This window comes from Anolis sagrei, chromosome 1 (genome assembly GCF_037176765.1).
Source record: "Anolis sagrei isolate rAnoSag1 chromosome 1, rAnoSag1.mat, whole genome shotgun sequence".
In the NCBI taxonomy this organism is placed as follows: Eukaryota; Metazoa; Chordata; class Lepidosauria; order Squamata; family Dactyloidae; genus Anolis; species Anolis sagrei.
This window is the reverse complement of record NC_090021.1, coordinates 24,159,297-24,173,584: the sequence shown is the minus strand read 5'-3', so window position 1 is coordinate 24,173,584 and position 14,288 is coordinate 24,159,297. Positions and strand designations below refer to the sequence as shown.

Sequence of the window (14,288 nt, the reverse complement as noted above, 5' to 3'; positions counted from 1 at the left end):
GGTTCGTCCCTCCAGGAAGGACCGGAGCCACAACAGAACCGCGCCCCCGAGGCCCATCCCAGAGAGACGACCCAGAAGGATACCATGATCGATGGTATCGAAAGCCGCTGAGATGTCCAAGAGAACCAGCAGAGTCACACTCCCCCTGTCCAGCTCTCTGCAGAGGTCATCCACCAAGGCGACCAAGGCTGTCTCGGTGCCATGACCAGGCCTGAAACCAGACTGTGACTGATCTAGGTAGTTGGTATCGTCTAAAAAGCTCTGGAGCTGGGAGGCGACCACCCGCTCCAGCACCTTACCCAGAAAAGGGAGGTTGGAGATTGGCCTGTAATTACTCAGCACCGTGGAGTCAAGGGAAGCTTTTTTGAGGAGTGGACGAACCACCGCCTGTTTCAGATTAGATGGAAAAATCCCTTGCTCCAACGATGCATTGACAATCAACACAAACCAATCAACCAACCCCTCCCTGGCTGATTTAATGAGCCAAGATGGGCATGGGTCTAGAGGTGAGGTGGTCGCCCTCACAGCCCCAAGAACCTCCTCTACGGTTTCAGGGAGAACAAGCCTAAAAGAATCCCACAAAGATGGACAAGCAGGTGCCTCCGTCACCTCCTCTGGCACTGCGATGGAATTGGAGTCGAGCTCGAGGCGTATCTGAGCGACTTTATCTGCAAAATGGTGTGCGAACTCGCGACACCAAGCTGCTGGGTCATCAGTGACCTCCTCCACCACAGGTGGGTGGAGGAGTTCCCCCACGACCCGAAACAGCTCCGATGATCTGTTTGCTGCAGATGCTATACGGGTGGTCGTGAATGATTTCCTGGCCGCCCGTATAGCCACGGAGTATGTCTTAAGAGAGGCTTTAGCCCGTGCTCGATCAGAGACGTCCCGAGATTTCCTCCATTTGCGCTCTAGCCCCCTTCTCGCATGCTTCATCACAGTCAGCTCCCCGGTGAACCAGGGGGATGGCCTGTCACGACGCAATGAGATGGGGCGTTCGGGTGCGATCACATCTAACGCCCTGGACATCTCCCCATTATAGAGAGTCACCAAGGCATCGATGGAATCGCCAGGCTCCAAGGCAGGAAGAGCCCCAAGATTCCTCAGGAATCCATCCGGATCCATCAGTCTCCTAGGGCGGACCATTTTAATCTGTCCTCCACCCCTGCGGAGGTTAAGAGTCGCAGCCAGTCTAAAAGTGATCAGATAATGATCAGACCATGACACCGGAAGGATGTTTTGATCTTCCACTCTAATCATTTCGTTGTCCGCCACGAAAACAAGGTCAAGAGTATGTCCAGCTTGATGAGTGGGACCAGATATTATCTGTGACAGTCCTATGGTCGTCATGGTGGCCATAAAGTCCTGAGCTGCGCCAGATAGGGTGGTCTCAGCGTGGATGTTAAAATCTCCCAGCACCACCAGGCGCTGGGAAACCAAGGCCGAATTAGAGACCACCTCTGCTAGCTCAGACAGGGAAGCTGCCGGGTCGCGGGGTGGGCGGTACACCAGCAGAAACCCCACACTGTCACGGCTCCCCACTTTCAAGTGGACACACTCGAACCCAGAAGCCTGCGGAACAGCGCATCTGATCACGGCGATGGACTGCCGAAAGACTACTGCGACCCCTCCTCCCCGCCCCCCTTGTCTGGCCTGCTGATGCACTCCAAAACCTGGTGGGCACAGCTGAGAGAGATTTACTCCCCCCAGCTCGTCCAGCCAGGTCTCGGTGATGCATGCCAGATCCGCCCTCTCATCCAGGATCAAATCCTGGATGGCCGCAGTCTTACCATTAACGGATCTGGTATTAATCAGCAGGACCTTAAGACCGAGGGGACTGCCAAGGAGCCTACCACTACCTACCTTCTCCAGGGTCGCAAGGACTCTGTTGCGCTTCTCCCTGGGATATCTGTGACCCGCAATTCTCCTCCCCCACACGACTTGAATGGCACCCCCTTCCTCCGGAACCCTCCCCCCCCCCCCTACATGGCCGGGATCTGTACTCATTCTAGATATAGTATGCATCCAATTCTATCCTGTGGAAGTGCTAATGGCAGAACATTAAACTGCAATGGTGCAGTGTGTTAAACCCTTGTGCTTCTGAACTGCTGACCTGAAGGTTGGTAGTTCGAATCTGTGAGATGGGGTGAGCTCCCGTCTGTTCAGCTCCAGTTCCTGCCAACCCAGCAGTTCGAAAACATGCAAATGTGAGTTAATAAATAGGTGCTGCTTCAGCAGGAAAAGGCAAAGGGACACTTCAAGCAATTTTGCCGGCCACACAACCAGGAGGTGACAACACAGGGTTCTCGGATTGAAAATAGAGAAAGCACCTCCCGAGAGCCCGAGATGAGCTGACCTATCTCCAGAAGCCAGACATGAAAGGAGAAGCCTCTGCTTTTGTTTGTGTTTGCTTGTCATTGTATATGATTGTAAAGGAATTGAATGTTTGCCTATGTATGTAGGGGAGAAGGGCAGAATATAAAGAAAGTGTTGTTGTTGTTATCTTATTATGTTATAGAAATCCCTAAATTAAGGAATCCCCATCTTGGACAGATCTTTGATTCTTTATGAAAGCACCCAGATGCTCAGGCAATGAATAATATAATAATAATAATATCTTTATTCTTATACCCCACCACCATCTCCTTGAAGGGAGCCCCGGTGGCGCAGTGGGTTAAACCCCTGAGCCAGCAGGACTGAAGACTGACAGGTCACAGGTTCGAATCCGGGGAGAGGCAGATGAGCTCCCTCTATCAGCTCTAGCTCCTCATGCGGCAACATGAGAGAAGCCTCCCACAAGGATGATAAAAACATCAATTCATCTGGGCATCCCCTGGGCAACGTCCTTGCAGATGGCCAATTCTCTCACACCAGAAGCGACTTGCAGTTTCTCAAATCGCTCCTTACACGGCCAAAAAAAAATATCTCTTGAAGGGACTCGAGGCGGCTTACGTATGGGACAGAATGTCCACAAGACACAAAAACTAAACAATCCATTAAAACAAAAACACAATTAAGATAAGAACATAATGAAATATAACAATCCAGATAAAAACACAGTTAAATAAAACAAAAAGTATCAAACAGCAGCATTGAACTCTATGAAAATAATGCTCGACAAGACCCAATAACCAGAGATACTAAAATGGGCATGGCCATGCTATAAAAAGGGTAGGGCATGGGGTGAAAACTTAATGCTTGCAATAAACTAAAATCTGGAGACTAAAGAAGCCAGTCCTTTCTTATGAGTAACTCCTTTTGCCTTTGTTATTAATGAATTTATACTTACAGATACTGAATTCTGCCATACATATGAGATGCTGTAGCCTTGAAGTTCACCGTTCATCAGGGTGGCAGGGGGTTTCATCCAGGTGATTATCACCGAAGAGCTTGTCTCATTGATGGAGAGGGTGACATTCCCAGGCGGAGCAGAGGGAGCTTGACAACAAACAACAATATGCTCATCAATCTTTTTAGCATGAATATGTTTAGATGTGTAGCTATATAATAATATATAAAGAAGAAAAGCAAGGAAGGAAGTTTTGCACTCATCCCGTTCCCAGGCGTTTGTTTAATGCCTGGCCACATGTTTAGTAGCTTATTCCCATGAGTAGTGCTGTTTTTAATTGAGTGTTAGTGGATGTTTTATATGTTTATATGTTGTATTTAATTGTATTTTTAATTTGATTTGATTTTATGTTCTGTTTTTAGGCACCTTGTGCCGTGTATAATCCACCCTGGGGCCCTCCGGCAAGACGGTGGCGAGAAACAAGAATAAAGTTGTTGTTGTTGTTGTTTGTTGTTGTTAGAAAGGGAGGGAGGGAGGGATCACTATCTAAAATAGAGGATGTACATCTATGTCCCATGGGAAAATTCAATATTCCAATCCACTATCTACTAATATTAATAAGATGGTCATATTCATCTTGCATTTTTCCAGTTCTTAAAAAAATTGTCATTCTAAATTACCCTTCCCTCTGTTCTCCTATCTACATATTATAATACATAGATACTGGTATCATGCCAGTCCTGTAACCATTACCATTTTTCATCTATATATACTCTTATTAAGACCAATTATGTCATCCACCAGTTATTACTCCAAAAATACGGAAAGGGCTTTGGGGATGCTCAAATGCTGCATTTGGGGTAGCTCTGGAGCACAGTCCTCCAGATTATATTGGCAAGTGTAGATACAGCCTTGGAAACAACTTGAATGTACACAACAAGAACAACAACACAGGATAGAGCTTTAGAGTAACCACATTAAAAAACAATTGTAATACAGAATAGAGTACAGCTATATGCCGTGCAAATATATTGATTACAGATTCAAGTACTGGTTATTCTGTCTGGGGTTAATGACAAAACTGGGAGGCAATGGGTTGGGGAAGGCCAGGATAAACCTAGGAAAAACTGTGTTCAAACTGTCCTTCAATTATGAAGCCACCACTTGGGCCAGTTACAACATTTCATCCCATTTGCCTCTCAAGATAATTGTGTTGAGAACAAATGGGAAAACACTTCCCTGCATGGCAACCCTACGTTTCTTGGAAAAGAGGTTAGATTAAGCATGGGAAAACTTGGTCCCTCCAGGTGTTTTGGACTTCAACTCCCACAATTCCTAACAGCAAGTAGGTTGTTAGGAATTGTGGGAGCTGAAGTCCAAAAACCTGGAGGTCCCTGGTTTGCCCATGCCTGGGATAGATACATAAATATCTACGTAAATTAAGGGTGATCTAATTTGGGATGACTTTGTTATTGCTATAGGATTGGGCTGTTTGCTTTTCTTACCTCCTTCTGTTGTACTAGCTGTAATCCAAGGGCTAAAGCCAGACCAGCCCACTTCATTCATACAAGAAACACATATGCTATAATTCTTCAAAGGCTTCAGATTCTGAATGTGATATTGATGAGGTGGGGCAGAAGTGTTGAAGAACATCACTGAAGCATTATCCCCAGCAACAGCCTCTTTCACCTGCAATGAAAACAAAACAGATGAGCTGAGACAATACGCAAGGTGGTGCAGTAATACAGATACTGTCAGCCATCCCCATTTGCTGTGGTTAGGGGTACAGGACCCGCCCAAAAGTTGGAGAAATGCCAATAAAACCCCCAATTTTTATTCACTCTAGGAATCTCTATTTTGTGTCAAAAGCATTGCACAATACATAAGTTTTAAACTGATAAAATAAAGGATTCGCAAGCTGCTAAATAATTTTGGCAAAAATGGGCAACAGCGCCCACATTGTCTGTAGCTTGAAACAGTTCTTCCTGTGTGCATGAGGCAGAGCATTGTGGACAAGCATACAGATGCAGAATTCTTTGTTCTGTGCAAGGTGGAGGATTCTTCTAGGTAGTGCCATTTCGCCAAGATGTCTTTTGATCTGCCAACTCTGTTTCTGAGTCTGTTCAGGGACTTCCAAGTTGCCCATTCTTGATTTGCCCCTGGACCTTCATGCAGGGCCATCCAGTTGGAATTGCCTAATTTTGCTGCCCACAGGGATATTCTTGATGTTACTGGCAGAACATTTAGAGGAGTGGTGGTTCTCCTGAAACCTTTCCTTGATTTGCGTCTACTGGGAGGAGGCTGATAGCCATGCAGAAGGTGGCTTTCACAGTGTTCAACCTTATTTCTCTCGTAATTGGCAGCAACTTCCTGTCGCACATCGGGGGGGGGGGGGGGGCAATGCCAGCTAGTTTATAAAGTCTATCAGGAGGCATAGGTTTAAGACATCCTGTGATTATTCTACATGTTTCATTCAGTGCTATATTCACCTACTTTGCATGGGCAGATTTATGCCAGACAGGGAAGGCATGCTCAGTTGAATAAAACAAGGCCAGGACTGATGTTCTAAATAATTTGGGGTTTTGCACCCCATGCACTATTAGTAAATTTCCACAGGATGTCATTGCATGCAGTTACTTTGTGCTTGGTGTTAGCACAGTGTTTCCAAAATGTTAGTGTTTGATCTAAGGTGATGTCAAGATATTTAGGATGGGAACAGTGCTTGAGATCTCTGTTCCTAGAGCAGAGTTATCCAGTAATCATAATAAATGGTTCTATTGAGAGAGAGAGAGAAACTGGAAGGAGGGAAGGAGGCAGGGACTGAAACAGAGAGATTGAGAGAGAGAAATAGAGAGATCATGAAGTATTATAGCTCAAGTAACAAAACATAATTATACAACCTTTCCTGATGTTTGAAAAAGAAATATTATTTATTTATTTATTTATTTATTTATTTTCAGTATTTATATTCCACCCTTCTCAACCCACAGGCGGCTCAGGGCGGATTACAATGTACACATATATGGCAAACATTCAATGCCAAAGACACACAACAGATATAGACAAACGGTCAGAGGCTATTTAACTTTTTCTGGCCGCCAGGGGAGCTACCGCTTTCATCATCCATCTGTGATGCTGATGAAGTACTTCCGCATTCCCTGCATGCTTTTGCTGGAGTCTTTTTTGTGGCCTCGTAAATTTTGTTAAAGTAGCCTCCCCACACATAGGTGGTACCTAATTTTCCTACTTGACAGATGCAACTGTCCTTTGGGTTGCAAAGGTCGACAACAAGCTACACAATTGGTTGGAAGCTCACTCCAACCCAGGCTGGCTTCGAACTCATGACCTAGTGGTCAGAAGTGATCTCAATGCAGCTGACACTCAGACAGCTGTGCCACAGTCCCGGTGCGACTTTTATACAGGAAAGAAGAAGTTAAATAAAAATGAACATGAAAGAAAGAAACAGTTCTCTCTAGTCAATCTGAGTCCTGCGCGCCTGTGAATGTGGAAAGCAGACTGTACAATTAAAAGCCACCTTAAGTATTTAACACAAACACTACAAACATGAAAAGAAGGTATAAAGTGCTTTAATTGCTTGCAACCACAAGGTATAGATTCAAATTTGCTTTCTGACCTATGATATATTTTCTATTTATCATAAAGTACAAAACATGTTGAACCTGCTTAGCCACACTTTGCCTTTACGACTTTATTCTTGTCTTCCACTTTGGTGCAATTATGACATAACTGGGATGACTTTATGGCCAGTACAACTTCCTGGCAATGCGTCATGCCTTCATGGACAACATGCTTTACCACATTTGGAGGATGATCCAAATGTGCAGTGAAACAAGGTAGATGCATTCAAAATGCCAACACATCCCCACTTTTCGTGCCACATTCCAATTCAGCTCAGAATTAATTTCATCTCAAAATTGGTAGCATTTCAGTTCTGGCAGCATTCACTAGCCCGTCAGTACCAAACCCACAAGAGTGAAAAGTAAAATTAAACAAATTGATTTTTTGGCAAGCAAATAACAGAGAGTAATCATAACCAGCTTTTCCTATTTTTGGTATAATTCATTTGTAAGAAAGTCATAAATACGTTTCTGGCTCTGGTACTCTCAAAGGCAGCAAATCAGAAGTGCCCAAAGTCACTCAGTTCAAGAAAATAACCAAACCTCACCACAATTAAACACTATAATTCAGAAATATGTGTAGCTCTAAAAACTGATGTGCTTTGCAGGCCTGCATACAGTTCTGGTTGGAGTAGTGACCCAGAAGAAACAAGATACAACCTATCATTAACTTGCTAATTTTTAGATAATGGTGGTCTAACAAAGTTGTTTTTATGTTTGCATGAATTTTGTTGCGTATATAATTTGTTTATGTAAAAAAACTAAGCAATCTAGTAAGCGCAATTTTACTTTCCTGGTATAATGAAATAAAAATGTATAGTTATTTCTGAAAGTTACTCTTATGGTTATTTTCGGAGGCATTTTGCAGAACTTTTTCCGGTTTTAGGCCATTCCTTTCTATTCATAAAGGAGTCTTTTCCTCAAAAATGTAACAAAAAAGGAATGGAAAAGTAACAAGCAGTGGGATATGTAATATAACAAATTTCCTTCCTTAATCATAGAATCACAGAGTTGGAAGAGACCTCATGGGCCATCCAGTCCAACCCCTTGCCAAGAAGCAGAAAATCACAATCAAACCACCCCTGACAGATGGCCATCTAGCCTCTGTTTAAAAGCCTCCAAAGATGAAGCCTCGACCACACTCGGGGCAGAAAGTTCCACTGCTAAACAGCTCTCACAGTTAGGAAGTTCTTTCTAATGTTTAGCTGGAATCTCCTTTCCTATAGTTTGAAGCCATTGTTCCATCCTGTATTAATCTTCAGGGAAGCAGGAAACAAGCTTCCCTCTCCTCCCTACGACTTCCCCTCACATATTTATACATAGGCATCATGTCTCCTCTTAGCCTTCTCTTCTGCAGGCTAAACATTTTCAGTTCTTTAAGCCGCTCCTCATAGGGCTTGTTCTCCAAACCCTTGATCGTTTTAGTTGCCTCCTTTGGACACATTCCAGGCTGTCAACATCTCCCTTCAATTGCATTGCCCAGAATTAGACACAGTATTCCAGGTGTGGCCTAACCAAGGCAGAATAGAGAGGGAGCATGACTTCCCTGGATCTAGGCACTAGAACTCTTATTTATGTAGGACAAAATCCCATTGGCTTTTTTGGCTGCCGCATGACATTGTTGGCTCATGTTTAACATATCCACGAGGACTCCAAGATCTTTTTCACACGTACTGCTCTCGAGCCACGCGTCCCCCATTCTGTATTTTTGCATTTTTTTCTGCCTAAGTGGGGTATCTTGCATTTGTCCCTGTTTAACTTCATTATGCTAGTTTTGGCCCATCTCTATAATCTGTTCAGATAGTTTTGAATTCTGCTCCTGTCTTCTGGAGTATTGGATATCCCTCCCAATTTGGTGTCGTAACGTATAGCAGGTGTTATATTAAAAAAAAACATCTTAATGAGTCATGGAATCTCTGACTTTTGCAAAGTAACTTTCCAAACTTGGGGCCTGAAACTTGGAAGATTAAAGTTCACGTCTTCTCTCAACCATGAAATTCAATTGGATGCATTGAATTTCATGGTTCAGTGAAGAGTTGAACTTTGGATCTTCCAAGTTTTCAAAGTTACTTTTCAAAATAGGACTGGTACAAAAACAAGTGGGGGGGGGGGGGAGGGAAGATGGTTTCCAAATATTAAGCTTACTGGAGAAAAGATGGGAAATCGAATTAAATCTTCTATCATTGTATTTGCAAAGCAACCAATCGTTGTTATGTGCCTTCAGATCTATGATTCTAAGTTATGGTGACTCTAATGCAGGCATGGGCCAACTTGGGCCTTCCAGGTGTTTTGGACTCCAATCCCCCCAGAGTCCTAATTCAAAATTCAAACCTCTACACCACACTTGATCACAAGTGGCTCATACAGAATAGACTCCCAGCTTATTTCTGGAGTATCAGTAAGAATGTAGCATCAAATTCCATTCTCATGACAGCATCCGGAAAGGAAAAGCACCTCCCTGTTCCCGGCACCTCCCATTGTTGGTTAAAGAAGCAGCTTATTCAGAATGCCTTTAGTGCTCGCAGAGCCTGAACTGACGTTGTGGATGTTTATTTTGAAAAGGAAATCACTCAGAGATCAAGAGAGTTTCTTTCTTTCTTTTCTTTTTTGTACTTCAACAGGTCGAGCTCCTCTGCTAGTAAGACAATCTTGGCAAGGATAAATCCAAGAATTATAGACCAGAAGAGGACACCCAAAGTATCCAATATCTAAGCTGATATTCACTTGATTTGGCACAATGGCTTTTTTTTTCTTGAGTTTCATTTCAGTGCCAAAAAGGGCAGAAGTATGTTTGTAAGTGTGCCAAAAGAGATATGGAAAATATTCCTGACCTTTCTTATGAATGAGTCCCAGTTACAGGAAATGCATGTGCTATCTGGCTATCTGCAAAAAAAAAGGGGCACTTCCTTGGCTGTATTAAAAATGTAGACTGATCACAGAGGGAGCAATACACAAACACGTTCTGCGGATATGACTCTGTGCCCCTGCATTGTTCAGGGATTTGGGGTTTCCATCCGCAATGGACTTAATGCATACATTTACACTTTTGCCAAGGAGTTTTCCAATGGTTTCCCAACCATGATGGAAAGAATTTCGGAGTGGGCTTACAGCTCTGGCCTAGGAGAATTCATGACTGTTTTAATAGTTGCAGCCTAAAAAAGATATAACTTGGCTGCTGCCCCATATAATCCAATGATTCTGTAAAAAGCAGATTTGCTAATAAGAGATAGTTGAAATAATGACATGTAAAGTGAGGAATGGCAGGTACAACACTGGTATCCCTGTGTCCTTGTGCATTCGTATGAATATTTGTGTACAACTATTGTTCCAATCACACTTTATTTTCCACAATCTCTTCTTGTGACACTAATCATTTCAATCAAGGAAAGCCTCCCAACTCTCAAAAATAATATGGAGCATGTTGTATGTCACCTGTTCAGCCTGTGATTGTGTTTGATTTTCATGTTAATGTTCATGATGGGAATGGGGATGGTGTTCCTGATGATGGGCCTGGGGATGAGGGTTTGCTTAGGCCTGAGTTAAGTTCAGAAGAGAAGCCTGAGCTGTCTCAGGAAGATTCACAAGGCCATATTCCTGGGAGAGACTTTTCACTGCATTTCTCAAAGCAACTGTCTGAAAATGATGCTGAGATTGATTTGCCAGGTGCAGGAGTTAATGAAGGAGAGGATAGTGAAACCTTGGACAGAAAGCAAAGGTGATCAGTTCATATACAAAAAAAGAAAGATAACAAACTGTTATCTAGTGGGAAAGTCAAAAAAGCTTTCCTTTCAGTTTTGGGTTCTGGAAAAGGTTTATAGTGATTAATGGGAGAGAGTTGCCTCAGTCAAGTCAACGTTGTTATTTTATCACGGTCTTGCTTTCAAGTGCTCTGAGTTTAATCTACCAAGTTTTTGCCAAGTCTAAGTTATGCCTATGAGATTTTCCTGCTGTTTTGTTTCATGGATTCAAGTGCCTTGTTTCATGGATTCCGATATACTCGTGGATCTTGTTTCCCTTTGAAGCTTATGGACTATTTTTGGATTTTGGACCATTACTGTTTTGCTATTTCATAGAATCATAGAATCAAAGAGTTGTAAGAGACCTCATGGGCCATCCAGTCCAACCCCCTGCCAAGAAGCAGGAATATTGCATTCAAAGCACCCCTGACAAATTGCCATCCAGCCTCTGTTTAAAAGCTTCCAAAGAAGGAGCCTCCACCACACTCCGGGGCAGAGAGTTCCACTGCTGAACGGCTCTCACAGTCAGGAAGTTCTTCCTCATGTTCAGATGGAATCTCCTCTCTTGTAGTTTGAAGCCATTGTTCTGCGTCCTAGTTTCCAGGGAAGCAGAAAACAAGCTTGCTCCCTCCTCCCTGTGGCTTCCTCTCACATATTTATACATGGCTATCATATCCCCTCTCAGCCTTCTCTTCTTCAGGCTAAACATCCCCAGCTCCTTAAGCCGCTCCTCATAGGGGCCTGTTCTCCAGACCCTTGGATCATTTTAGTCGCTCTCCTCTGGACACATTCCAGCTTGTCAATATCTCTCTTGAATTGTGGTGCCCAGAATTGGACACAATATTCCAGGTGTGGTCTAACCAAAGCAGAATAGAGGGCAGCATGACTTCCCTAGATCTAGACACTATGCTCCTATTTGTACTGCTTTGCCGACAAATATTCTACAATAAACTGTTTGCTAATTTTACCAAGCTGGTGTGGTGTTTAAGGCCAGAGGTGTTTCTGCTCCAGTGTACGACAGAGTATGGGACTCTAGCAACTGATAGACAGAGTAGGTGGGAACATCAAATGCCTTCTGCCCCCTTTTACAGGTTGAATCCAAATAGACTTGTCAGGTCCTGAAGTCATGAGCAAAAGAGAGGTATTGTCTGTGGCTGCTAGAGTTATGAAATTCCCTTGATGCTACAAACTCACTGAAGTCCTAGCCTCAGTGTCTTTTAGAACTGTTTTGCAATCTGCTTGGGCTTTACGGTTCAGAATTAAGCCTTCAAAATGGTGCAATGACTTTGATTGTATTCTGTGAAATAATTGTATTCTTCTTATCCACCTCAAGGCTTCTGGACAGTCAGCTATAATACACACATTAAGAACTTTATCACACCAACATGCTGTCTTTTTGCAATCACGTTGTTTAAGCAAATGGAAACATACCATTATTGGAATGATCTTGTCACAATTGCACAAGCTGAGACTTCGTTGTTGAAAATTCCTACAGTCAGTCTTCAACAGCTTTGCTTCCTACCCACATCTGCCTACCCAGCACATGTGATCTATGTTTTTTTCTCTCCCCACTCCATTTTTCCACAAGTGTGAAATTTCACAGTTTCAGCTTTCTTGCAAGATTTTCCTTTGCTTTGTCATACTGGGACTGCAATGGATGGAAATTATCTCACAGGGAAGAGTTGCGGAACAACATCAAAGCTGGATTTGTTGACAGGGTTTTTCATCAATGCAAAGAGACTATTCAATCACAATTCAAGAGCAATGTGATAATGATACAGCACCAACACCATGCTTTAAGCCTCATCAACAGGTACTATTGCACTATTGATCTAATTGCACTTTAGTAGCCTCTTGTAATAAACGTATTACAAACAAAGAAATGCGAAATGGCAATCTGGCTACATCATCAGGGTAACTTTCAGTCATTGTCGTACCAATTTCACAGATGCTGACTTTCACAGCAGACTTGATTATAGTTTAGTCAGTGCGTATACTTGACTTGCATTTGCAGCTAGAATGACTCACTGTGCTTTGTCTCAACCCAAGGACTTTTGTCTAGATATGATACCCAGAATGATCATTAAGGAGGAACTGAAAGTGCCACACTTGCATATGACTGCTGGCGATGAGGCAAATCCTCCCTTCCCTTCTGTATTGAACCACTCTTTGTCTTGGTACATTTACAGGACTCTGTTTCATCCAGTCTTGAAGAAATAAAACAGACCCTCTTTCCTTTGGCCCAGAACCCATGTCAAACAGACAGCGAACAGAGATATTGCTTAACATTTCCATTCAGCATAACTTAGTTTTATTCCAAGCTTCTCTGTGAACAGGGGTTTTGGTGGTTTTGGAACAGAACTGGGACTGGGCTGCCTGCCCTCCAGGTGTTGTGGAATTGTAACTCCCATGATCCTTCACTATTGATTGCGCTGCCTAGGGTTGATGAGAAGTGAAGAAAGAAAGCTGCAGACCACTGATTCAATTTGAGTCCAACATTGGCAATTCTGCCCAGGAAGGATCTCCAGGGTTTCTGCCAGGCTTCTCTCCTAAACCTTTTTGAATATTCCTCTCTGATGTTCTTCCAGCCAAGTACTAATCAGATCCAAACCTATCTAGCTTCCAAAATCAGATGAGATTGGTGGAGTCAGTTTGGCATGGTAATCTATATCTGGCATGCATTGGCATCCTAGTTTGTCACAAGGAGTACCAACCCAATATCCATACATTCTGCCACACTGAGTACTGAGAAGCCCTGGCCCTTGAGCGCTCTTGCTGGAGGTCAGCTGTGACCAGCAGTGCTGTAGAATCTGAAGTGGCACGAATGGAGGACGAAAGAGAGAAACATGCCAAGGGGAAGGCACGTCAAGCCAACCCCGACAGGGACCGCCTTCCACCTGGAAATCAATACCATCACTGCGGGAGAAGATGCAGATCAAGAATAGGGCTCCACAGGCCACTTTCCTATCAGAAACACACACATATACCATAACCAAATTTCAGCCCTCCAGATGTTTTGGACTTCAGCTCCCACAATTCCTAACAGTTTACCAGCTGTTAGGAATTGTGGACGTTGAAGTCCAAAACACCTGGAGGTTTGCTCATTCCTGCCATAACCTTTAAATACCAATTGCGATATTAGCTAAAAACACTATACCACCCCTCTCCAGATGCTAGTAGATTGCATGTAATTCCCAAACAATGATAAAGGATGATGAGGTTTACAGCCCCATCAAAATCTAGTGGTCAGAGTTATCTGCACTGATGCTATGCAAATGTTAAACTTGGATGATAATGACGACGATGACGACAATGATGATGATGATGGCTTACCTGGACACTGCAACTGCTCAAAGGTGAATAGCCATCTGAACCTGGGACCCAAGATACCAGTATCATGTGACCTGTGCTGTTATGGACAGACACTTTGACAGGTGGAGATGGCATTCCTGCATGGCAAAGAACAACATCTTCAGAAATACAATTTGGAATATATGTCATTGACAGTGATTTTGGACCCAACCCCAAACCACTCCAATTCAAGAATTCCATATAATGTGGGAATGGCTATTAAAATGGGATTATAGTACTATAACCATACAATGTGAAACACTCTGCTCCAAA

The 14,288-nt window shown here is 43.3% G+C and overlaps 1 protein-coding gene across 2 annotated transcripts in view; it reads right to left on the bottom strand.

Moving 5' to 3' along the window:
- MERTK (MER proto-oncogene, tyrosine kinase) overlaps positions 1 to 14,288 on the bottom strand; it is a 77,226-nt gene that overhangs the window by 40,624 nt on the left and 22,314 nt on the right. For both annotated transcript variants that reach the window (XM_060754472.2, XM_060754473.2), the window contains exons 6-8: positions 13,998 to 14,113; positions 4,795 to 4,978; positions 3,290 to 3,438 (exon numbers count right to left, since the gene is read on the bottom strand). In XM_060754472.2, the coding sequence (XP_060610455.2) occupies positions 3,290 to 3,438; positions 4,795 to 4,978; positions 13,998 to 14,113 (449 nt within the window). The remainder of the gene's footprint in view (positions 1 to 3,289; positions 3,439 to 4,794; positions 4,979 to 13,997; positions 14,114 to 14,288) is intronic.